This window comes from Misgurnus anguillicaudatus, chromosome 15 (genome assembly GCF_027580225.2).
Source record: "Misgurnus anguillicaudatus chromosome 15, ASM2758022v2, whole genome shotgun sequence".
NCBI lineage: Eukaryota > Metazoa > Chordata > Actinopteri > Cypriniformes > Cobitidae > Misgurnus > Misgurnus anguillicaudatus.
This window is the reverse complement of record NC_073351.2, coordinates 22,413,426-22,436,907: the sequence shown is the minus strand read 5'-3', so window position 1 is coordinate 22,436,907 and position 23,482 is coordinate 22,413,426. Positions and strand designations below refer to the sequence as shown.

The 23,482-nt window shown below is 37.0% G+C and overlaps 3 protein-coding genes across 4 annotated transcripts; all 3 read right to left on the bottom strand.

The window, feature by feature from the left end:
* Positions 1 to 1,451: 1,451 nt before the first annotated feature.
* On the bottom strand, positions 1,452 to 9,440 carry syt19 (synaptotagmin XIX). 2 transcript variants are annotated; one of them, XM_055174502.2, is made up of 7 exons: positions 9,141 to 9,440; positions 8,112 to 8,296; positions 5,926 to 5,984; positions 5,275 to 5,682; positions 4,869 to 4,988; positions 4,681 to 4,792; positions 1,452 to 3,043 (listed from the first exon to the last, which is right to left on the bottom strand). In XM_055174502.2, exons 2-7 carry the CDS (start codon positions 8,278 to 8,280, stop codon positions 2,736 to 2,738), a joined length of 1,176 nt encoding a protein of 391 aa, XP_055030477.2. In that variant the 5' UTR covers positions 8,281 to 8,296; positions 9,141 to 9,440; the 3' UTR covers positions 1,452 to 2,735. The 2 variants fall into 2 exon arrangements, with proteins under 2 accessions (XP_055030477.2, XP_055030476.2); XM_055174501.2 differs by having other exon boundaries at positions 1,453 to 3,043; positions 5,926 to 5,987; positions 9,141 to 9,438.
* A 1,279-nt stretch (positions 9,441 to 10,719) lies between these two features.
* LOC129419396 (C-signal) lies at positions 10,720 to 13,080 on the bottom strand. The gene is made up of 6 exons (XM_055174527.2): positions 12,832 to 13,080; positions 11,975 to 12,026; positions 11,698 to 11,885; positions 11,451 to 11,609; positions 11,260 to 11,370; positions 10,720 to 11,118 (listed from the first exon to the last, which is right to left on the bottom strand). The coding sequence occupies exons 1-6, from the start codon at positions 12,976 to 12,978 to the stop codon at positions 11,005 to 11,007; spliced, it is 771 nt and encodes a 256-aa protein (XP_055030502.2). The 5' UTR covers positions 12,979 to 13,080; the 3' UTR covers positions 10,720 to 11,004.
* A 2,104-nt stretch (positions 13,081 to 15,184) lies between these two features.
* On the bottom strand, positions 15,185 to 21,456 carry got2a (glutamic-oxaloacetic transaminase 2a, mitochondrial). Its single transcript, XM_055174493.2, has 10 exons — positions 21,293 to 21,456; positions 19,027 to 19,183; positions 18,662 to 18,790; positions 18,522 to 18,581; positions 18,080 to 18,241; positions 16,855 to 16,959; positions 16,582 to 16,732; positions 15,920 to 16,085; positions 15,696 to 15,846; positions 15,185 to 15,598 (listed from the first exon to the last, which is right to left on the bottom strand). The coding sequence occupies exons 1-10, from the start codon at positions 21,373 to 21,375 to the stop codon at positions 15,476 to 15,478; spliced, it is 1,287 nt and encodes a 428-aa protein (XP_055030468.1). The 5' UTR covers positions 21,376 to 21,456; the 3' UTR covers positions 15,185 to 15,475.
* Between the last annotated feature and the right edge of the window lie 2,026 nt (positions 21,457 to 23,482).

The following is a 23,482-nucleotide window of genomic DNA, read 5'->3' as shown; positions in this document are numbered from 1 at the left end:
AAACGTGTTTTTTTATAAATTAAAGACTGGATAAGTCTATAGTCTTAGGAATTGTGTACATGGAGTTTAACAATGGTTAAAAAAGAATGCCACAGGGATAAAGTATTTTTGAAGGTCACGCGGAAGTTTACGTGACACTGGTTCCCTCGCAAAAATGACAATTAGATTTTTCCACAGACTTTTAGATTATCGCAAAAAATAAGGTCTGTGTTTAAAAAAATGAAAGGGACTGTAAGTAGGATTTTAAGTGTTTTATTAATCAAAATCAATGTATTTATTCCTCGTTGCTGTCAAATGACCTCTGCCAGTGATCTGACTTTTCTTTGTAAGCTTAGCATTTCTCCTCTTTACTTACATTGAACAGGGGCATCCATGGTCCTGTCCCAAATGGCACACTCCGGACTTGTGGTCCTCCTCAGAGTCCACACTTTGATGACATCACGTAGTCCAGACTTTAGGGACCCTTGATGCGAGTCCACGTGGGTGCACCGGAGTTGTATTTTGTACAGACTCGAGCATCACACCGGAAATACGTAGAGAAGTTGCCCGTCAGTGTGAACTCCTCCCTTCCGTCGCCTGATTGGTCTGATTGCCCTTTCGCAAGGACTTCTGGGTTGGCAAAGTGCACGAAGCCTGCTGCAGTGCGGGCTTCGCTGAAGACCGCATCAAGGGGGCAAAGGAGGCGCTGATGAGCACACTTCAAAGCGTAAAAATGACAGATGGGACACCCTACGGACTCGTAGACTAAGCGAGAACGCGCAATTTAAGGCCACAAGACCGAAAGTCCACATGAAGTGCGCCATTTGGGACCGGGCCCCATATCGTTCCACCGTATTGATAAACTATAAAAGCAGAGAGGGACAAAAAGCACTCGCCTACCAACACGACAACGCGTTTTCATTCAGAACACGTGAACCAGCTGAAACGGACAAGGAGATCAGCGATTACATAACGACTACCGTAGTTGCAATACGCATTTGGAAAGGGGAGGCGCTAGAGAGCACTGTTCGTTTCAATGCAAAATACAATTCCACCACTAGATGGGGTAAATCCTACTTATTGCCCCTTTAAAGATGGTTATACGTTTTGTGTAAACAATTAAATTTTTAGTGTAAATGCGTTCACTACAAATATAAAAACCCACATTTTTCCTAAAAGTTGTGTTCATCTGTGAAGATTAATTTGTTGAACAAACTGTCTTTAACTTTTGTTTAACACAGAGCTTTTTTTGCGAAAATCCAAAAGTCTATGGAAAAATATATTTTAATTAATAGTTAAAAAATGGAAATTTAGAACATTTCTAGTAAAATGTATATATTTAACAAGTAAAATCAATATTGCACCATATACAAATCCACAAATCCAGTAGGAACACGGTAAGAAAATTCAGCCAAAAAAGGATATAGCCTAAATCAATCAACGTCATTAAAGATTTCATCATATATTTTTTTTAAATGACACTTTTTATTATTAATAATTCTTAATGATTTGAATTCTTAATGTTTAACTTCACAAAAGAATTCTACTGAAGTAGTTATTTTCTTTAGAAACCTTTGTTTGTGAAAATAAAATTTTGCCAAAAGGATAAACAACATTAATAGTACATTCTTTGTTTTGGTGTTCAAAATAACAAACAACATCCTTAATGCATAAATTACAGTTCATATTAACTTAAGAGAAAGAGAAATAAGAGAAATAGGAACTAAAATCACTCCAGAAAAGTGTTGAAACATTACATGAAAAAATAGATGACAAATGTTTTCAATTTCACCTTTACAGAAGGTGCATATATCATATATATAACAACATTTGGATAATAGTGCATTACAGGGATATTTATTAAAGTTATTAAAAGTGCACGTTATTTTATAAGCTAAACAGTATTTATAATAAGGTAATAACCATGTTTTTCTCCACTGAATGTGAAAAACTTCCCTTTTCGAGATTGAGATTAAAACACATATTCCAAACATCTAAAACAGGAAACTGTTTAGAATATGATGAGTGTCACACGGGGATGAAGTATTTTTGTAGGCAAACCCAGAGGCGAGCTAGCAGTTTAGCATTTCCGGTTCCATCGCACCAAAGCCTAAACGCCTTCAATCTTGGGTTAACACAAGCCCAAGATAATTTGACGTTTTATTTTACGACCCAAAACACACCACTAATACCCCCACACGCGACGTTTTAAAGCTTTAAAGTGTCTTTTAAAGGGTGGTTGCTACAAGTTGCTATGGGACTATTTTCTCGGGGACCTTTAACGTCATCACGCACGAAGATCTCAAAAACTAAATGGGACATGGGAACAATCGACGGTTATTTTGTGGTAACCATGGTTTTACTATAGTAACCATTGTTGTTTTGGTTTTCACTGTAGTGAAACTGTCATTAATTATCTTAACTGAACAAGTAGACGTGTAATAGGCAGGTTTGTGTACTTTGACCCTGCTGTTGTGGTAAAATAAAGAATATGTACTGTACACATTATCCCTGACTGGTATGAGTGGCGTGCTGCTGTACAAGAACGGTGTTAGAGAGCCATCATGTGGACATATTTGGTACATGCATACAATAAAATCAATAGTGACCATGCGTCATTGCAAAGTGAATTAACTATTAACTACGCAGCAATAAAAGCAAATAACGAGTTGCCAAGATAATCTGAAATCTTAAAATGGAAAGCACGAAATCCATTTTGGTAACTCGGACGCCTAATAAATAAACATGAGCTGTATTCAGATGAGAATTGAATGCCACATAGCGATTGGTTGTCGAAGTGACTGCATCATCAACATCCAGTGCTCGTTCTCTGATGTGTTGCTCTTTTCGATGTGGATCTGACCAATCAGACGTCTGGAGCCCTTTAGTGCAGAGAGAAGCTCGTACACAGATATAATAATGGTGCACTCTGTGATCATATGATTTGGCAATAGAAAGATTAGGATCTCATTGAACACAATTATTTCCTTGCCCTTCTGTTTTGTTGTTCTATGATGCCGAAGTTTGCATTGGTTGCAGATGACGCTGGCCCTGGCATAGATAGCTGTAAAAAACATAATAATTTGTAATACTTTACAATAAGGCTTTTATGATTTAACAATAGTGAATGCACTGTCCTGCAGTATGAATGAACAATATTTTAAGTTATAAATGTACTACTATACTACGGTTCATCGTTACTATGTAATGCATTGTTAAAGAGGACATATCATGAAAATCTGGCTTTTTCCATGTTTAAGAGCTATAATTGGGTCCCCAGTGCTTTTATCAACCTAGAAAATGTGAAAACGATCAACCCAGTAACTTAGTTTTGGTAAACCATTCTCTGCATGCATAAGAAAAAATAGGTCATTGAAATTTGGCTCCCCTTGTGATGTCAGAAGGGGATAATACCACCCCTTAATCTGCACTATTCAACCAAGACACTGTCATTAAGTGCAGAGATCAGCTCATTTGCATTTAAAAGGACACACCCAAAAACAGCACATTTTTGCTCACACCTGCAAAGTGGCATTTTTAACCAAAAAGTTGTGTTATAGTCACACAATATTTGAATAATTTATTCATGTCTATGGCACGAAATTCAGCTTTTTTCATGCCTTGAACATGAATTTCTTTTTCGTGTCTTTTGTGTTTTTTGCACAACTTTCTTTTTTATTTCATTTTATGTATTGCTTTCTCATAGTTTTTTCCTATTTTCTTACCATTGTCACTTGGGGTTGGGGTTAGATTCACTTTCTGTTACATTTTTAGACATCCGAACTCTAACCCCAACTCCAGGAGAGAATAGTTTTAAAAGCAGAAGAAAAAAATATAGAAACCAATACATAAAAGTACATCTTAACCCAAACCCCAAATCTAACCCCAACGACAATGATTTAAAAATAGACAAAATGAGAAAACAATACATAAAATGACATGAAAAAGAAAGTCGTGCCATGGACACAGAAAAATATTTGTAGAAATTCATGCAGGGGATGCGAAAAAGAAATTCGTGTTCAAGGCACGAAAAAGCTGAATTTCGTGCCATGGACACAAATAAATTAATCTAATTTTTCATGACTATAACACCACTTTCCATGAGATCATGCTGATTTTAACATGTTAAAATAAATTATCTATATGGTATTTTGAGCTATAACTTCACATATTTACTCTGGGTACACCAAAGATTTATTTTACATTTTAAAAAGTCTTGTGAAATGTCCCCTTTCATGTAAACACTTTTTTCTAAAACTATGTGTAGCCCTATTAATACGTGTTAATATGTGTGTTAATGTGTGTTGAAATAAATAATACATGCTGTATTAGTTTTGTTTAATAATAGGTCATGTTAACTCTTTCTACATGTTAACGAATTTAAATGTATAATACAACAGGATTATAATAAATTGTAAATATTGTTAATAAATTTGCATTTAAACGGTACATTTAATTTGAAATGTTTTTCAGCAACTTATTAAATAAACTAAATTATCCACCTGTGGACATTTTCTTTTGACTTTTTATACACTCTTAAACATTTGGGTCAAAAAGGGACAACCCCAGCTGTTAAGTTTAGTTAACCCAGCAAATGTTTATCAAGCTGTGTTTGCTGATGTTTTATTTTTTTACCGTTCACACTATCCTGTGCAACCTATTCCTTTTACTCCCAAGTTTGTTTCATGTGTATTTTCTTACCTCTCTCACTTTTAGTTGGATGAAAACCTGTTCGGATCTTTAGCACTCCTATTTCCAGCCTATGAGATGTAGGCATGTATTTCAGAGATAGGAGCACCTCACCAATTATGTCCTACACACAAAATATACAGTTTGTTCCTCGTCTTATATCCTAAATTCTGACGTGTTAATTCTGAGATGAAACTTACTTTCTTTGGTACTTGCAGGTCTTGTCCTAACTCCAGTGGATATGAGATATTTAAACTGTTCAGTGACACCCGGGCCTCTCCCAGGATTCCATGTCTTGAGTATTTATCAAAATCCCTTACCTAAAAGAGAGCCAGCTGTTACATTTACACTTATTTTAAATATCATATTTGATAATAACACAAGCCACTATTTGGGGTTCTACTGACTGGAGAAAGTGGAACCCATTGTTGAGCTTCTATGCTTACTAAAGCATGTGAAATATATATATGATTTGGGGATATTAAAAAAAGATATTTGATACTCTAGAGATGGTTCTGTAGTGTGGCATTTAAGAAACTCCAAAAGGAGTATTTTAAATTTGACATTGTGTCATAATCTATTAAATATGTTGCCGTGTCTGCTGACCTCAAATCTAAGAGTAACTCTTGATAGCTCCTCCTCATCAAGAGTGCAAGAGAACTGATCTCCAAACAAAGGACTGCAGCTCCTCTTCACCAGACGTGTCTTCCATTCATACAGCACACACTGTAGTGAACTCTGCTTCTCGTCCCCTCTCTCTGCCCAGAGCAGACGCACCAACACAAAGGGATCCACGCTGTGACTGAAGTCTCGCACGGCCAAATCTTGGGCATCCAGTACTGTCACCACCAGCCTGGACAGCAGCGGATCATAAAACAGTGTAAAGCGCAGAGATCCCTGGATGTGCTCTTCATCTAGATCAGCTGTGCTGGCCAGATCTACACTGCTGGACAGGTTGGTGTAGGAGGAACCTGGAGACAGTGTGTGGTTGTTCTGCCAGTCCAGAACCTCCATCTGACAGAGAGAACATATACCCGTGTTAAATTCAATGTTACTCTTAAATCTTAATGCACAAATAATAGATCCTAAATAAATAATCCTTTGGTAAATTCTTGGAAATATAGACATACTATATGTCAAGGAAAGATAAATGTGTTCTTTTTTGTTTTAGCAAATCAAAACATACATTATTTATGAAAACACACAGATTACAGTGGATGCATTCTTAGTTATGAATATGGTAAATATGCATCTCACCTTAGTTTCTCTTCTTTGTGTACCATACCAAAAACCTCTCTTATTTGCTGACAAACCATCTGCTAACAATGAATCAAATGTTAGCACTGGAACTAGAATAAAATGTTATTAAACAAACCCCTTAAAGGATTAGTCCATTTTCTTAAAAAAATCAAGATCATTTACTCACCACCATGTCATCCAAAATGTTGACGTCTTTCTTTGTTCAGTCGAGAAGAAATTATGTTTTTTGAGGAAAACATTCCAGAATTTTTCTTATTTTAATGGACTTTAATGGACCCCAACACGTAACAGTTTTAATGCAGTTTAAAAAAGACTCTAAATGATCCCAACCGAGGCATAAGGGTCTTATCTAACGAAACGATTGTCATTTTTGACAAAAAATATGCACTTTTAAACCACAACCTCTCTTCTTCCCCCGGCTGTGTGACAAGCCAGACCGACCTCACCTAATTGCATAATGACGTGGAAAAGTCACGTGTTACATATATGAAACGCACATTTGCGGACCATTTTAAACAATAAACTGACACAAAGACATAAATACGTATCATTCGTAATATAACATTGTCGGAACGGTCCTCTTTCTCCACACTTGTAAACACTGGGGCGTATTTTCGCATAGGTCCTCCGTGACCTCTTGAAATGATGACGTATTACGTGAGGTCGCGCTGGCGCGCCACATGACCGGAGTTAGACGAGAAGTCGTGGTTTAAAAGTGCATATTTTTTATTTTTCTTGTCAAAAATGACAATCGTTTCGCTAGATAAGACCCTTATGCCTCGTTTGGGATCTGCATTAAAACTGTTACTTGTTGGGGTCCATTAATGTCCATTAAAATGAGAAAAATCCTGGATTGTTTTCCTCAAAAAACACATTTTCTTCTCGACTGAACAAAGAAAGACATCAACATTTTGGTTGACATGGTGGTGAGTAAATTATCTGGATTTTTTTAAAGAAAATGGACTAATCCTTTAAGCTTAGCTTGTAGTATGTGTTCTAATAAAGGTGCTGTGTGTAGATTTCAGCGGCATCTAGTGGTAATATTGCGAATTGTAAACAACGGCTCAGTCCCGGCTGTGCGTCATATGTCTTGAAAAGTGAAGCCTCTGGCTCTTTGATCGCCCCCTGGTGGCTGGCTGCAGTACAAGTCATAAACCTCACCCTCTACATGCAAACGAATGGGACTCTGCTCTAAATAAAAAAATATTTACACTTCCAATAAAATTTTCTGAAAAATGGTTTTGGTCCTTTGAATTAGTTGTTATCACGGTGATATATTTTAAATTGTTCATTTTTGTGATACGTTTCATTTTAGCTAGTAATTTGATGCTATAGAAATGGGGCGTGTCGTTATGATTAAAGTGGTTGAATTAGGCGCAAGCATTTGGGCGGAAGTTTGGTACCGCTGTTCTGCCTCCACAGACGATTCCTTCTGCGCATGCATTGGCTCCAAACTGACGTCTTTATGTAACATGGCAGCGATCATGGTCGGACATTTTTGCCTTCAATTCATTACAACGAAAGGAGGCGACGTCGCATCGTCCATCTTTTTTACAGTCTATGCTCAGTCTACAGCTCACTCCTTCGTTTTGAAACGCTCAACCTGAATTTGCCAAGTGAGAGATGTCCTCAGGGCAACATTTTTGTAAATAAAACCTAAATAAAACCTGGTTGATTGAAATGTTGTCCCAGGGTCAACATAATGTTGCTCTGAGGACATCAAGCACTTGGCAAAATCAGGAGAGCATTTCGGCACGCATAGAGAATTGGTAGCTGCCACAGGACCAACACGTCATCGTCTGAGACAAAGTAGTCACGAAACGCGCTCTATAGAGCAGTTTGTCCATTTAGGGCTACTGTAGAAATATGGTGGTGCAAAATGGAAGGGGATCCGCGGTGAATGTAGATCAAAACAGCTCATTCTGAGGTAATAAAAACAATACAGTTCATAATGTACGGTCTTATACACTAATAGTTAATTAGTAAAATAGTTATGTATATTTTATTGCAGTTCTGTCAAGAGATCCTTCTAAAAGTTACACATTGCACCTTTAACATATAATGTTGTTATAATAAAAAATATTGTATCTCAGCTAGATCATATGGAGGTTTATATAAAACTTTTTCTTTTTATTAAAGGATTAATATAAATATCAAAACATTTATTTTGCATGTAAACTAACCAGCTGTTTGTGAAACCGGAAGCTTTGTACAGCTACAGCAAATATGCCATATCAGAAGGCAGAGGATTATAATTAAAAGCATAACAGATGCACCCAAAATATAATACAAAATTTCCTTTGAGAACAACAGTTGAAATTCTCCAAAGGACAGATCCAGGATAAAAACCATCTCTGCACATACAACCCTAAAAAAGACACAAAATTGATTCTGATAAATTTATTGCTTTTTGTTATTTATAACAAGGCAAACATGTGACATTATGTAACCTGTACTGTAGCCTAGTTTGTGTGTATATATAATTGAACCTTTCACTATATATCTGTCTGTTTTTCTACCAACGAGCCCAGCAGATATAAATTCGATTAGGTTCAACTTTAATGTCATTGTACAACTACATTGCCAAGCAGTTAGCATCTAACCATGCAAATAGCAATATATATTTATATTTATATATATAGCAATATATATAAATAAATATGATTGTGTTTATACAATAAAGAGTGCAAGGTATGATGTATGAAAGCAAAGTCCGGCTCAATGAAAATAACTGTAGACACAAGGCACACATATAAGAGTATAGTATAGATGCATGTGCATTATACACTCTTAGAACGAATGTGTATAAAACAACACATTAGTGTTGATTCTGGGACAACACACTAAATGCGTTGTACCAGAATTCACCCATCGCTGTGTTATTATTGAAACAACACATTTTGTGTTACTTTTAACACAACATGTGTTATATTTTAACACAAAATCAACAGAAAATGACACATAATGTGTTAAAATTACACATAATGTGTTAAAAGCTTACCACACAATGATGTGTAAAAAATGAACACATCTCTTCTAAGAGTGTACAGAGTTGACATATTTACAATGCAAGTGGCATGAGGTAGCAATGTTCAAAGTAATGTGCAACGGTATGAACCGACGATACATACAGTGATAGAGACAAAAAACACTATATTAAACATTTATTAAATGCCTTTTAAACTAAATAAGAACAGGGAGAAAACCATTACCTTTTAAAGTGTTATTTTTCCTCCATTTGTTCCATTATGGCAGATAAACTAGTGACAGGATGGATCCATATTCAAACACAGAGTCTACAGTGATCACCTGACAGGTGATCAGTAAACACTGGAGAAAACCTGTCTGATTACTTCTCCACTTAGTTTATATTAACCAGGCGTCTTTTGCACTGCCTTTAAGAAGCTTTAGCTGAAATACAAGATGAATGTAGCGTGTTTCAAAAGCTGCTTTTGGTGTGCCATGGTGGCCAAGTGGTTTTCTCACAGCAAAAACGTCCCTTGTTGTAAAGGGGGGGTCTAAAGCTATTTAATGCAGATGTATTAACCCTGTTAAAGAGTCTCTGCTCTACCCTCCACCGCCACTTTCAGAGTGTGCTTGTAGCAGCTAGGAGGCTGCTCAGATTGCAGCAACAGTACAATTTGTCCAGTTAAAAGTTGTTCTATCACTGAAATAATTTTAGAGACATTATTTAAAGATAAAAAAAACTACATAGTGTTGCTTTAAAGCTGAGTTTCGTTGAAATGGGGCGGTCCCAACCAGGTCATAAGTCGCAGGCAGTAAGTAAAACTGCACCAAATTTCTGTCTTTTGTTGGTAAACGTCGCGTAAGTGCGTATAAATTAAACGACACAAACATGTAGTGAATACTAAGTTGTCCAGAGATAGTGGCATAATGTCTTGTGTGTGTTGCTTGCTCGTGACTCGCTCCGCCCATGGTATGCCTCCAGGAGCTCGTCTTTTTTTCGGAAAGTAGCAGTACAGCTGACCTGTCTTTTATAAATCTGATAAAACTGAAGGACGCAGTATGATAGAATGCAATACTCCATAGGTACTCAATATTACCATGAGCTTAGAAACTGTGTGTTTGAGACCTTTAAAGGGACACTCCACTTTTTAAAAAATTATTCTAATTTTCCAGCTCCCCTAGAGGTTGCCTCTTATGGAACGGCTGAAATTCCACAAGGGCGCGTATTTGTTCCTCAGACATTGCACAATAAACGTGACATCCGAATATATTAATTATAAATTGTGAATGAAAAGTGAGATTCGAACGAATGTCCGTTAGTGAACTAATTGTATACACTATTTATACCAAGGGTACTGCTTTCTGGCGGTGCGTAATATCATTGCGCCTCCTGCAGCCATCTTACGGCAGCAAAGTCCTTGATTATCACGCCGGAAAGAGATAGTTCCTAGCCATATCTGCCTAGAAAATTGCAACTTTTCATTTTCCAAAAGTCTTAGTACATGATGTAACTACAGAAGAGTCAAGTTTTAAATAGGAAAAATATTGAAACTCTTTGGTAATTTTTGAGCGTAATGCTAATGGTCTAATCAGATTCAATGAACTATGCTAAGCTATGCTAAAAGTGGTAGCACTAGACCCGGAGATCGGCTGAATGGATTCCAAAACAGTAAAAATCAAATTTTTTACTCTAGGAGAGCTGGAAAATGAGCATATTTAAAAAAGCGGAGTGTTCCTTTAAGCTCAGCTGAGTCGGGTGGCCATTGGAAACAACTGAAAAATATGCTGGTCTCAGGAAAAAAACGCTTTGGTGGACACAGGGCCTTAATTTACAAGAAAGCTTTATTTGTATAGAATTTTATTAGATTATTTAATTTGAACACTTTTCAGTTACATAATTTAAAAAATATTTTAAATATAAAAATCTATGAAAAAGCAAATATATGTTTATCAAAAAGAACAATCAACCCACTTTTCATATAAAGTGCTGAAACATTTTTAGAATCTGGAGCATTTAAACTTACATCTCATAAGAGGAACCTAAAAACTCTGAACTAGCTTTTAAACATGAATAAAAAGCAAAATGAACAATCTGAAACATCTGCAGCTTCACCAGGGTAGCTTTTTACCAGCGTAGTGAAGAAATGAGCCATGATCCTTTTCAGTCAAACCACCAATCACAGACAACACAGAGGCAATGCTGTCCTCTGTGCTCAATGGTGCCTGTATACGAAGCAAACCCCAGCAACCAAATGAGTTTATTACCTGACAGCTTCACTTGTGTAACTGCAGTATTAAATTTGGAAAAGTTTATGGCTATAACAACAGACACAGGATTAAAGAATGACAAAGAATGGGACTCACCTCAGGGCCACCCATATCAGTGCGTACCCAGCCTGGATGAAGAGCTATACACAGGACTCCGTCTTCTTTAAGGTCGACTGCCAAACATCTTGTAATCATGTTGAGAGCACTCTGTCACAAGATAAACGCAATGCAGAATAAGCTGATAAATTCGCACACAACAGCAAACTTAGCACACAATCCAAACTAACCTTTGATGCTCTGTATGGATACCATTTGAAAGTATTGGCTCGAACACCCCAGTAAAGCTCGACTGAACCCAGCAGGGATGACATATTGATGACTGCTGCCCTATGGATGCCCATCCCGGTTCCCTTTGCAGCTGCTCGCTTCAGCAAAGGAAGCAAAGCCTGATGTTTAAAAAAAGAAATTTGGCAGTTATGTGCATATTATTGTTGTGCATTTATGAACAGATTTAATGAATCTGAGGAATGAGACCTTTGTGAGCATCAGGGGTGCTACGGAGTTGGTATGGAAGTTTTCCAACATTTTGTCTGCAGTGACTGTATCAAGATCGGCCACAACATTGATTCCAGCATTGTTAATGAGACAGTTAAGACCCTCCTCTTGAACAAGCTTTTCCACTTCACATGTGGCTTTCTCAATGCTCTCCTGACTAGTTACATCTAGTAACAGAGAAGACCGCTTTATCTGCATATGGTTTAATTTACAAAAAAGCATAATGTAGACTACACTGTACTGATATTGCACTTACCAAGTTTAATAATGTGTATGTTACAATGCTCTTCCGCAAGTCTTTGCAATTCCTATAAAGCAAATAGGTATTTTAAATTAAACGAAATAAAGTAAAAGTGGGTGGTTGATATGAAATGAACATAACAAAATCTCTAAAATGCTGTATCGTCTTTTAGACAATGTTGTTATATTTATATTATTATATTTTAATATTGTAGACTTAATTTATTGACTAAATATGCGAGCGTTCTCAGAGTGCCGCAAGGATGACGTGTTTTTGTAGGCCTAACTCCGGAAATTAGCGGGACACTGTTTCTTTAATAGACTAAAAATAGGTTCCCTCACTAAAAAGTCACTTCATTTTGGATTTTCGCAAAATGTTCTAAATGTTTTATGACACTTATACGTTTTGTCCATTAAAAAATCCGCATAGATGAACACAACTTTTATGAATTTTGAAAGTATAAATTACTTTTTTTAATAAATGCATTTAGACTTCAAAAATACGCCATCGCTGCGGTACTTTATAAAGAACACGTGGACAAAATTCGTGTAGCCTATTCCCCAAAAGACGCAAGTGCGTAATTTGACCACTAGAGTGCTCCGTTGTCCACTTTAGTTCTGCTCGATCTTTACAGTAATTTAAAATTGATGCTTTTCTGGTCCAAGAACACTTTTCTTCAGTTATAGAAACATATTTATGTTTTACCTTTGTCTGAAAACCACATCCATATTGTTAAAGCTTAAGTTAACGTGTAGAAGTCATACTGATGGTTTTTTCACAACAACAGGTTACCGTTAGTCCTGTTTTGATTAATAAAACATACTGTCGTGTCCATCATTGCAGGAAGAACACCACCTGATCCACAACGTTACCTTGGCTGCCTCTGGATTCCGAGCAGTTGCGATTATCTTGCCCGGAGAAAAGCCCCCCAATACCAGGCTCTCAACTATTTGCAGACCGAGACCTCGATTAGCCCCGGTAACCATTAGATTTTGGCATTGTCTAAAGGCCTGATTCATCTTGTGAGAGTACGTGATTAGTTTTCGTTAATGGACAACAAGGTGACAAGATGAGAACGTGATGCAGCGATTCCACTTCAGTCACGTGATCCGCAGTCCTTTGTCACCATTGCGTCATCACCATTAATCCCTGCGGTAAATTAGATTTATTACACTGCATCTGTTTATTAGTTTTAACTGCGTTTATACCTATCGTTTTTTCACGCCCTACAGAAAAATCCATCTAAGACCACAATCTGAGATGGTTTTAGCTGGTCTTCCTCCTTGGTGGTTTTTGCTGTGTTTATGTAATTTTTTTAAGATGGTCTTGCTAGCAGAGACGGACACTACTTAAGTATTTTTACTTTCTACATAAAAGTAAATTTTTAAGTATTTGTATTTTATCAGGGTTTTTCTTTGGAAAACATACATTCCAAAGCATATTATCATAATTTTTACTCCACTACATTTCATAATTTCAAGTTTTTGGTTTATTTAATATTTAAGTACATTAAACATCTAGTATTTTTGTTTACTTTTACTTAAGTAAAAAGTACTTTTGTACTAAATTTACTCAAGAAAAGTAAAAGTACACAATTTCACAATTAGGTATTAAATACATTTTAATATGCAATATAAAAGGAATACACCGTATGATTCTATGCTTTAGAATGTAATGAACATTTTTTAGTAAAGTACTTTTTTTTCCTAAGACAAACACTCTGAAAAAGCACAAATGCTTGGAAAATTTACTTAAAATACTTAAGTAATGTCCGCCTCTAGACCCACCAGCTTGACCAACTTTGACAGGATGGGAGGACCAGCATAAACCACTGCCACCTTAAGCCCGCTAAAACCATATCTTGATTTTTAGTAGGGCGTATTACAACCTTCACAAAAACAGACAATAATACATACATAAATACGTGCTTGTGATATATTAAAAGTACTCAGGGTGATAGGAACGATATGAACCACTATACTCATTATTAATAAATAGGTTACACAACAAAGTCGTCGTTTGAACAAGTTAAACTAAAGCTATCAAAAATTATAATTCTTGTCATCTTTATTATTTTCTATGATATTGGTGACTAAAAATTATCACAGCTTTGTCAGGGATTTCAGAGTAATTCATTCGACCCACTTAATGTTTTGAACACACTTACACAAAACAAATATTTGTTATACACCTTTGTTTGTTTATTGTTTTAGTTGCAAGACTCGTAGCTCTTTTAACATCGAATCGTTTTATGCCGACGACATCTGTTCTGGAGAAAATCTGATAAACAGTTTATATTTTACCAATCAGTAATCCAAATATATTCAAACAGTTTTTCATAAACAATTATCTATATAAACTTTATTCACAAATCGTGCATTTAGCCTTATAAGACTCGATACAGCAAACACTGACTGGAAAAGTCATTTGTTCATATACCACTCCTTTGTTTTTAGTGAAATCAATACCTAGTGCCCAATAATCAGTTGATGACAAACTTAAAGAAATAGTTTATCCAAAAATGATTGTTTTTAATCATTGACATCCATTGAATTCTTTTTCCTACTATGGAAGTCAATATGGCTTCTGATTGGTTTGCTTGCAAACATTCCTCGAAATATCTTCAAGACATTTATGCAGGTTTGTAACAACATGGGTGAGTGAATTATTATGAATTCTTAGGTAAACTATCCCTTTAAGCAGGTTAGTTAAAAAGGAGAATGGATTTACTGGATGCATAATCACCCACAAGACTAAACATGCAACGCTTTCCATAAAGCATTGATCAGTCACTGAAATATCAGTTCAAGTTTGTGTTGAAGGGTGTTTTCATTCTAAAACGAATCTAAATTTGTTCATACAGTGGATACAAATGTGCATTGAAAATATCTGATCTGATCAGCTTTCATTTCAAGAGCCAGGACAAAAATTTGAGAACACTAGCATGTATTGCCATTAGTTTATGTTTGACTGGGAGATACTGGACAGACAAAATGTAAAATTACTTTACAATCAATTACACAAGAATTCACATTTAAAGCACACACTGTCATTATTAGTGATCGCAAATAGCACTTGCATCAGCCCAGTGTGGAATAAGTGCTTTGAAGTTGAATCAAGAGATGGATAAGAGTGCAATGAGGTGAAATTTCCATCATAAACTGGTTACAAGAAATCTGCTTGAATTTGGGTTTAGTCTTTAAGTGCAAAAAAATATATCGTTTTGGATATATCTTGAGATACCACTTTTTGGTTTTAACTTCTTGGTAAGTGATGCCCTTTAAAGTTTTGAAAGTCTGAATCTTGCTTTAGTTTATCAAGGGGCTCAACTATACCGTCATTAATCAACATTACTAATGCCAAATCAAGTGAATTGAAAGTCTACACATGAGCCATATTTCACTCCTGGTCCTAATGTTTCGGCAGCAGAGGACTTTAAATCATGTAAATTACTTTTCGCTTACGCAATTCTAATTAACCCCTTGCCTTCTGCATCTACAGTCTAGGGTGCTAGCATTACTTAGTGACAGCGTGGATGGCATTCGCAAGATATTCCACGTTTCCAGAAGTCACACCAGCCACGGAAATCCGGCCATCTTTCGTCAAGTATATTGAAAATTCTTTATTGAGACGCTCCACCTGACAAGAGACATTAAGAACCCAGAGAAAGGAAGTGTGATGGAAAATGGCTAAGGCCTTATCAGAGTTACCCTGAATGCATTTGGCCTTCACTTGCCTGCTCTGGTTTTAGTCCCGTGAAGCAGAACATTCCAATCTGATCGGTGACATGCTGCCAGTTGTGAGTGGATCCCTCCTTCTTCAGGTTTGACACAAGCATCTCCCTCATCCTGATGATGCGGGTTGCCATACCCTTTACCTCCTCAAGCCTATCAGAAAAACAGTCAAGCAACAATTTGTGGAGCTTAAGTTTAAGTCACAGTCCTTAATCTCAGGACTTACCACTCTTTGTACAGCTCAGGCGTGTTGAGAATGGTGGAGGCAATGCGAGCTCCGTTCATGGGTGGGTTGGAGTAGATGGGCCGTATGAGAATCTTCAGCTGGGATTCCACACGCTTGGCCTCTTCGGCATCCTTACAGACCACTGTGAACCCCCCTACTCGCTCGCCTGATCACATGATGCACAGATATGGAGTTCTCAGAACAATGACATGACTTAGCAATTATGTGCCAATTAAAAGTTTGAACACACTATTTATCAAATTTTTTAATAATAGTAAAGTTTTTTAAAGTATAAAATATGAGGTACGTGAATAATATGGTGACGAAAATGTAATATTTTCTGTTTAAAACATTTAGCTTTGTCTAGATTACAGCTCTGCACATTTTGGGCATTCTCTTATCAAAAGTATCCTTGAATGCTTTGTAAATAGTATCAAAGCAGTTCCCACATATGCTTGGCAGTTTTTGGCTTTACTATCTCATCCAATTAAAATTTGGAAAGAAAATCATTCATTGACTCATTCATAAATTTTATTTTTATCCCCCCACAAAAAAGCATTAAAGCATAAGCTGATAGATCAAGCGGTGTGACTGGCAATGTAGATAATAAAAGAGAATTTCTTACTAATGCATTAAAAAATACAAAATATATCTACACTCGCCATACAGGCCCATGTTCTTAGCAAAAGACTGAGAGAGAATAATGTTATGTCCCTGCTCGATGAAATAACGCACAGCCCAGGCATCACGATCAATGTCTCCGCTGGCAAATCCCTGGTAGGCCATGTCAAAAAACACCAGCAGGTTTCTTTTCTGTTATACGAGAGTGGAAAAAGTTATCAGTAAAACAGCCACTCTTACTTCACTCAAGTAGCTTCTCAAAGGCTTAGGCTCAGCTGGCTCTTGAACTTTAATTTAATGCCAAAACCAGTAACCTTGATAAGATCAGCCATCTCTTTCCACTGCTCAGGCTTTGGGTCCACTCCTGTGGGATTATGAGCACATGCGTGCAGGACGATCACACTCTTCTCAGGGATTTTCTGATAGAGATAATAACAAAATTCATTCAACAGAAACATCTATGGACATTCAATAAAACAGCATCAATACTTTAAACAGTACTTTCATTAAAAGAAAACACCACCGTTTTCCAAAATTTTACCACGTTCTTATCTCAAATTAGATAAATTAATACATACCCATCTTTTTTTAATGCGTGCACTTAATCTTTGTACAGCGCATTGTGAATGTGTTAGCATTTAGCCTAGCCCCATTCATTCCTTAGGATCTATAGAGGGATGAATTTAGAAGCCACCAAACACTTCTATGTTTTCCATATTTAAAGACTGTTACACGAGTAGTTATACGAGTAAGTATGGTGGCACAAAATAAAGCGTAGTGATTTTTAAAGCTTAAAAATATCCACATTTTACTTATGCCACCATACACGACCATACTTACTTGTGTAACTACTCATTTAACAGTCTTTAAATAGGGAAAACATGAAAGTGTTTGGTGTATTCTAAATTCATCCCTGTTTGGATCCCAAGGAACGAATGGGGCCAGGCCAAATGCCAACACAGTCACGACACGCTGCACAAAAACCGAGTGCACGCCTTGAAAAAAGATAGGCATGTATTCATTTGTCTGAGTTGAGGTAAGAACATAGTAAAATATTGAAAAACAGTGGTGTTTTCCTTTAAAGGTGCCATAGAATGGAAAACTGTATTACGATATGTACATGATAATGACATATCGTGAGCCTCAAACACTATTGTTTCCTCATCCTTATTTAAACCATTACCATTTCCAATCTCAGAACAATTGGTTGTTCCTCAAATCTGTATCTTTTTATGACAGGCTCAAACATATAAGGTCTGTTTACTTAATGTGAGCTACTGACATGAGCCTCACTGTGAAGTAGACATTATTATTAATGACCCTTCCAAATAAGGTAAAAATCCTTGGGTTGTAACTTGTAAATTAACTTGTAAAATCACCTCTAAATAATTTTTGCACTTAATAAAGTCACATACCTTCTTTGTAGATATCAGAGAACAATTTTACATATTATATTCTTTGGCACCTTTCATTTGTGGGTAAATAACAAAAAAAATGATTTTTATTTATTTGAGGATAAATGATTCTCTCAGATCTTACAGAAATATCATCCAGGGCTCCCTTGGAGTCAAAGCCACAGGTTTTTGGGTCATAATAGGTGTAAGCCTTTAGCTGCATGCCTGCATCTCTGAAGATGGGTGTATGGTTTCCCCAGGAGGGTTTAGGCAGGTACACATCCCGGGCCACATTGTGGAATCGAGACTGGGCAAAAAGAATAGTGAATGAGAGTGAATGAATAAATCTAATTATGAGTTTAGGGGCATCAAAGTTTGATTTCAATCTTTGCCATGACCTTACTCAATCAATATTAAATACATTAAGGTTATATTTCTAAAAAATAGCTTTACATTATATATGATTTTATATGAAACTGTGAAATAAAAAAAAATACTTTAGCTGGGTTTTCACAGACTGGGTCACATATATCCATTATAGCCACAAACTGTGTCAGTATTTGTACACAACAGCTCTAAATGCATACCACAAAGTTCGCCCCAACACGCAGTGATCCAGTTCCTGAGATAGTCTGGACAGTAATGCTCTGTGCACACAGAAATTTGGCGGTTAAAAATGAAATCTGTGGAAAAGACTTCCTTACACACATTGTTTTGCTGTACTTACTCTTCCACTCTTTAAGACCTCACTATTCGATCCAAGAGCCAGCTGAGCGCAGGCCTTTGAAAACTCTGCCAAACCTCCAATGGGAAGGTACTCTTTATCCAACTTCTTAGCAGCAATCTGGGCCTCAGCCTGAGAATACCAAAATCTGTCATTAGTTTTATGTAGGGATTGAAAGATTAAAACTTTTTTGGATGAATGGAAATGGATATATTTTTGGACAATTGCTGTTTTGAATGCATGTCAGCTCTAACAACAAAATCATAGATATAATAGTATGAGAATAGTATGAGTGACTAATGTGATCTAACTTACAGGAAATGTTTGATTTATCACAATATATGGCATGCCCCTTATTAATACAGCACCTTGCGGACACAGCTGAGGACAAAAGGCTTCCCCTGATCATCTCGATAAGCTCCAACTCCAAGGTTCATCTTCTTGGGGTTGGTGTCACGTTTGAAAGCTTCTGTGACCCCCAGAATGGGATCAGGGGGTCCCATCTGTACCTCAGACCACCATGAACTGGGAAGAAAAGTACTACTTGATTATTAAAGGCGGAGTCCATGATGTTTGAAAGCCAATGTTGATATTTGAAATCACCTAAACAAACACGCCCCTACCCCAATAGAATCTGGACCTTCTGTTGATAGACCCGCCCCACACATACGCAACCCGGCATTTGATTTGATTTGATTGGCTATAAGTGTGTTTTGGTAGTCGGCCCGTCTCCTTTTCCAACGCGTTTTTCAAACATCGTGGACTCCGCCTTTAAGTGTGGTCATGCATCTCATAATCTAATTAAGATTTCACTTTGATTTTCAATCTTTGACACGGCCTTATTCAGTCAAGGTAAGATTATATATTCACAGAATGTTCTTTGCATTATGTAGGATCATTTTATGTAAATCACTGAAAAATGACTTTAGCTTGGTTATTATAGGCAGGGTCACAAATGGCAAGCAAGCAATTATATAATTAAATAATAATCAAGCTACCTTTATCAAATAGATATGATTGCACACGGTCATGGGATATTGACCGGGATGGTAAAAGGTTAAAAGTTCACAGCTTTCTGTATGTAACATGAGCTTTGGCGTTCAATAGCTGTGATCTCCCAAGAATTTGGAACACTGCCGATGTCTGAAGTTCAGCACCATGATTATATTAACCTTCTTCTTTGCCTGACACAAATGCACTAATTCAAGTACATCACGCAATTAATCTGCCTTGACTTTTTACAACTCATTCCAACTTACTCAAGGTGAGGATTAATTATTTGAAGGCTGATTACTATTAGCTTTTGTTCTTTAAACTGAAAGGAATGTCAATAACAGCTTAAACTTGCATGATCAACAAAATCCTCTTAACTGTTAAGGCAAGTCTTGTTCTGCACTTGTTTTGATCGACACTTGGTGGACAATTTTAAAATGGCCATGGGATAAAGTTTGTTCTATTACACAGACGAACAATAGGTTAAGTGCTCTGTAATTAACTGTACTGTGTCAAGGAGTAAAATTCATTTAAACCCCACCCACGTAAAGCACTTCAGTAATCCAATGAAATGAAGTGTCCACCATCCCACCCATTGCATCAGAACCAATCGTGTGTTACGTTCAAGCACACCCCATTGCAAACCTGCTGTTATGACAAAACAACCACCTTAAAAGGCATAGCTGTTATTATTACACAAACAAAAACTACTTTACAAACCTTGAAGTGCTCAGTCACTGTGCTCTCATTTATTAATAATATTAATAAGGTATTATTTCATTTTTAACCAGCACTACTATTTCAAAAGACCTTAGCATTGTCACAAACAGGTGGCAAAAATAAAAAATGCTGAACTTAATAATCTTAATGTAATTTAGGCATAAGTGTTTGCGAGGACGCTTACGTCACTGTTGGCTCAGCGCTGATTGGTTGAATTCGAGGAAGTAGAAAGGATGAGGGTATCTAGCGTGTGCTTTTTATTGCAATATTCTCGTCATATATAATTCACTGTTCACTACAAAACGCCTCTGTACGGATGTAAAAAAAGAGTGTTTTGTAGTTTAAAATATCCTATTGTCTGAGAACCTGTTTGTGCTTGACGACGAGCAGTAAGTGACTCATGTGGAAATTTAATACTGTCAATTGCAACATCTTACTTAACCTTCATTTTCAATGTAGGTTGTTATCTTGTATAAAACACGACTTTAGATAAAACATGTATGATAAACAACCTTGGAAAAAGCACTAACAAGCTAAGTTAGTCCTGTTTGATCTTGATAGTTCATGAATCATGACATGGCCACTCGTGATAACATCTCGCATCTCTCCTAATAACAATTTGAACCTAAATCAATTCAAAGTCATATTACTGATCAATAATGGTATCTGACGTTGACAGCGGTCAGGCTCTTAAATGTAACATTTAAAGAAGACACTGGTCAGAATATTAAAATCATTATTATATTGCAAACTATGGTTCTTTAATCAATAGATTGTGTTTTATGCATTATAGTATTATGCATTAGATTGCCATGCAGTAACTTTCAGCTGCGCGTGCTCATTTCGCTAACTGGCTAGCACAAGCTAACGTAACTGCTCAGTGAATGAAAAGACCCACGAGAAAATAAAAACCCAGATTACCTTGCACGGAGCTGCAGGGCGCCTAAAGCAGGGGCCTGAGCACCGATACTAGTCAAAATCTTGGTGGACGTCAGCAGGGCCATTGCTCGAAGGGCAGAGACAAACACTGAAAGACAAACACACCGCCTGGGAACTTGTGTATGTAGGGCTAGTGGTTTATAGCGCCTCCAAGGACATCGCATTGCATAGCTGCTGGAGACAAGAGGTATTACAGTAGGTAAAATACTGAACTCTGATTGGATTGAGTTTAACTCCGGGGCCGTTTCTGAATTCGAAGGCTGCAGCCTCCGGAGGTCGCATTTCCCGGCTGCATACGTCATCAAGACGGTCTTATTTCAGAATATTAAAAATTATATAGATGCCTATTATTCATAGTTAATTGTATATTGATGTAACATGCTTATGCTTTGCAAATATATTGCTCAATTAACTTAAATAAACCAGGCTTGATGGCGGATGCAGCCTGCATATGCGACCTCCGGAGGCTGCACCCTTCGGATTGTGAAACGGTTTCTCAACCAGAGGGCCTCAAGATGGCTTTAAAGTTAAAATGATTTGAAATAAGATAATTTAAGCATTTAAATAAGGTAAAACAATTTAATTTAAGACATTTCTTATTGTCTTACTATTTTTGTAGGAAATGTAAATCTTTTTAGATATGGCAAAGTGTAATATTTTATTCAGTAGAAATTGTGAGTGGGAGTGCCTTTAAATATTATTGTGGACATTGGGCGGTCATAGAGAGGACAAAAAAATCACTGAATGAAAGTGGGTGGTTAAAGGGACACTACACTTTTTTGAAAATAGGCTCATTTTCCAGCTCCCCTAGAGTTAAACATTTGATTCTTACCGTTTTGGAATCCAATATCCGGGTCTGGCAGTACCACTTTTAGCATAGGCTAGCACAATCCATTGAATCTGATTACACCATTAGCATCACGCTCCACAATAACCAAAAAGTTTCAATATTTTTCCTATTTAAAACTTGACTCTTCTGTAGTTACACGGTGTACTAAGACCAACAGAAAACCAAAAGTTGCGACTTTCTAGGCAGATATGGCTAGGAACTATACTCTCATTCTGGCGTAATAATCAAGGCAGAGCCGATTCTGGACTTCTGGGGGCCCTAAACGACTTTGTTAGGGGACCCTGTCATCGCGTTCATAAAACCCATTCACTGTCTATATATCTATGTAGCTATAAAAAAAAATGTTAACTAAAACACGTATTATCTCAGACTGCTTCTTATAATTTCGAATGGGTCTTGCGGCACAATGATGTCACTCGCCAGCTGGTCTGTGCAGCTCTGCATGAAGTTAAGAACAAGGGGGCCCCCTAGTGGTGCGGGGCCCTACGCAGCTCGCGTAACCTGCGTATAGGGAGGATCGGCTCTGAAATCAAGAACTTTGCTGCCGTAACATGGCTGCAAGAGGCGCAATGATATTACGCAGCAGTCGAAAATAGTCCCCTTAGTATCTTTCAATAGCAGGGGACTATTTTCGGGCACTACGTAATATCACTACGTCTGCTGCAGCCATGTTATGGCAGCAAAGTCCTTGATTATTACGCCAGAATGAGAGTATAGTACTAGCCATATCTGCCTAGAAAATTGTAACTTTAATTTTTCCATCAGTCTTAGTACACGATAATAGGGAAAATATCGAAACTCTTTGGTTATTTTTGAGCGCGATGCTAGGTCTAATCAAATTGAATGGATTATGCTAAGCTATGCTAAACGTGGTAGCGCCATACCCAGAGATCAGCTGAATGGATTCCAAAACGCTAAAAATCAAATGTTTAAATCTAGGGGAGCTGGAAAATGTGCATATTTTCAAAAAAAGTGGAGTGTCCCTTTAAAAGTCCATAAACTACATTCTACTGCAATCATAAATGTGGCCACTTGGAGGCAATGTTGTCATCTATACGCTCCCTTAATGTCAAAAGCGTCCATGCATTTAGGTTCGCCTCTGAGCAAAACTGTCTCTGGTTGCAAGGATGATGTCTTTATACTGCAGCTGTAACACAGACAGTCATCGCTTATTGCAGAATCTTGAAAATTGATATCTCTGACATCACAAATTAGGTTTACAAGTACTTGAATCTTTTTCAAATTTCGTGCTGAAATCAGGAATGAAGCCAAAAGCCTGTAATAGATGAGGCTCAAGTCCTTTATTGCCTCATCTTTATTTT

Coding starts and splice junctions, on each gene's coding strand:
- syt19 (XM_055174501.2), bottom strand. CDS start 8,280: ATGGTTTTTATCCTGGATCTGTCCTTTGGAGAATTTCAACTGTTGTTC. Junction 5,683..5,925: donor CACAAAGAAGAGAAACTAAG/GTGAGATGCATA, acceptor TCTCTCTGTCAG/ATGGAGGTTCTGGACTGGCA. Junction 4,793..4,868: donor ACCTGCAAGTACCAAAGAAA/GTAAGTTTCATC, acceptor TTTTGTGTGTAG/GACATAATTGGTGAGGTGCT.
- LOC129419396 (XM_055174527.2), bottom strand. CDS start 12,978: ATGAATCAGGCCTTTAGACAATGCCAAAATCTAATGGTTACCGGGGCT. Junction 12,027..12,831: donor GGAATCCAGAGGCAGCCAAG/GTAACGTTGTGG, acceptor TTTGCTTTATAG/GAATTGCAAAGACTTGCGGA. Junction 11,119..11,259: donor CTGATATGGGTGGCCCTGAG/GTGAGTCCCATT, acceptor CTTCGTATACAG/GCACCATTGAGCACAGAGGA.
- got2a (XM_055174493.2), bottom strand. CDS start 21,375: ATGGCCCTGCTGACGTCCACCAAGATTTTGACTAGTATCGGTGCTCAG. Junction 15,847..15,919: donor CCTGAGCTGTACAAAGAGTG/GTAAGTCCTGAG, acceptor TTTTTCTGATAG/GCTTGAGGAGGTAAAGGGTA. Junction 15,599..15,695: donor CGGGACTAAAACCAGAGCAG/GCAAGTGAAGGC, acceptor GTCTCTTGTCAG/GTGGAGCGTCTCAATAAAGA.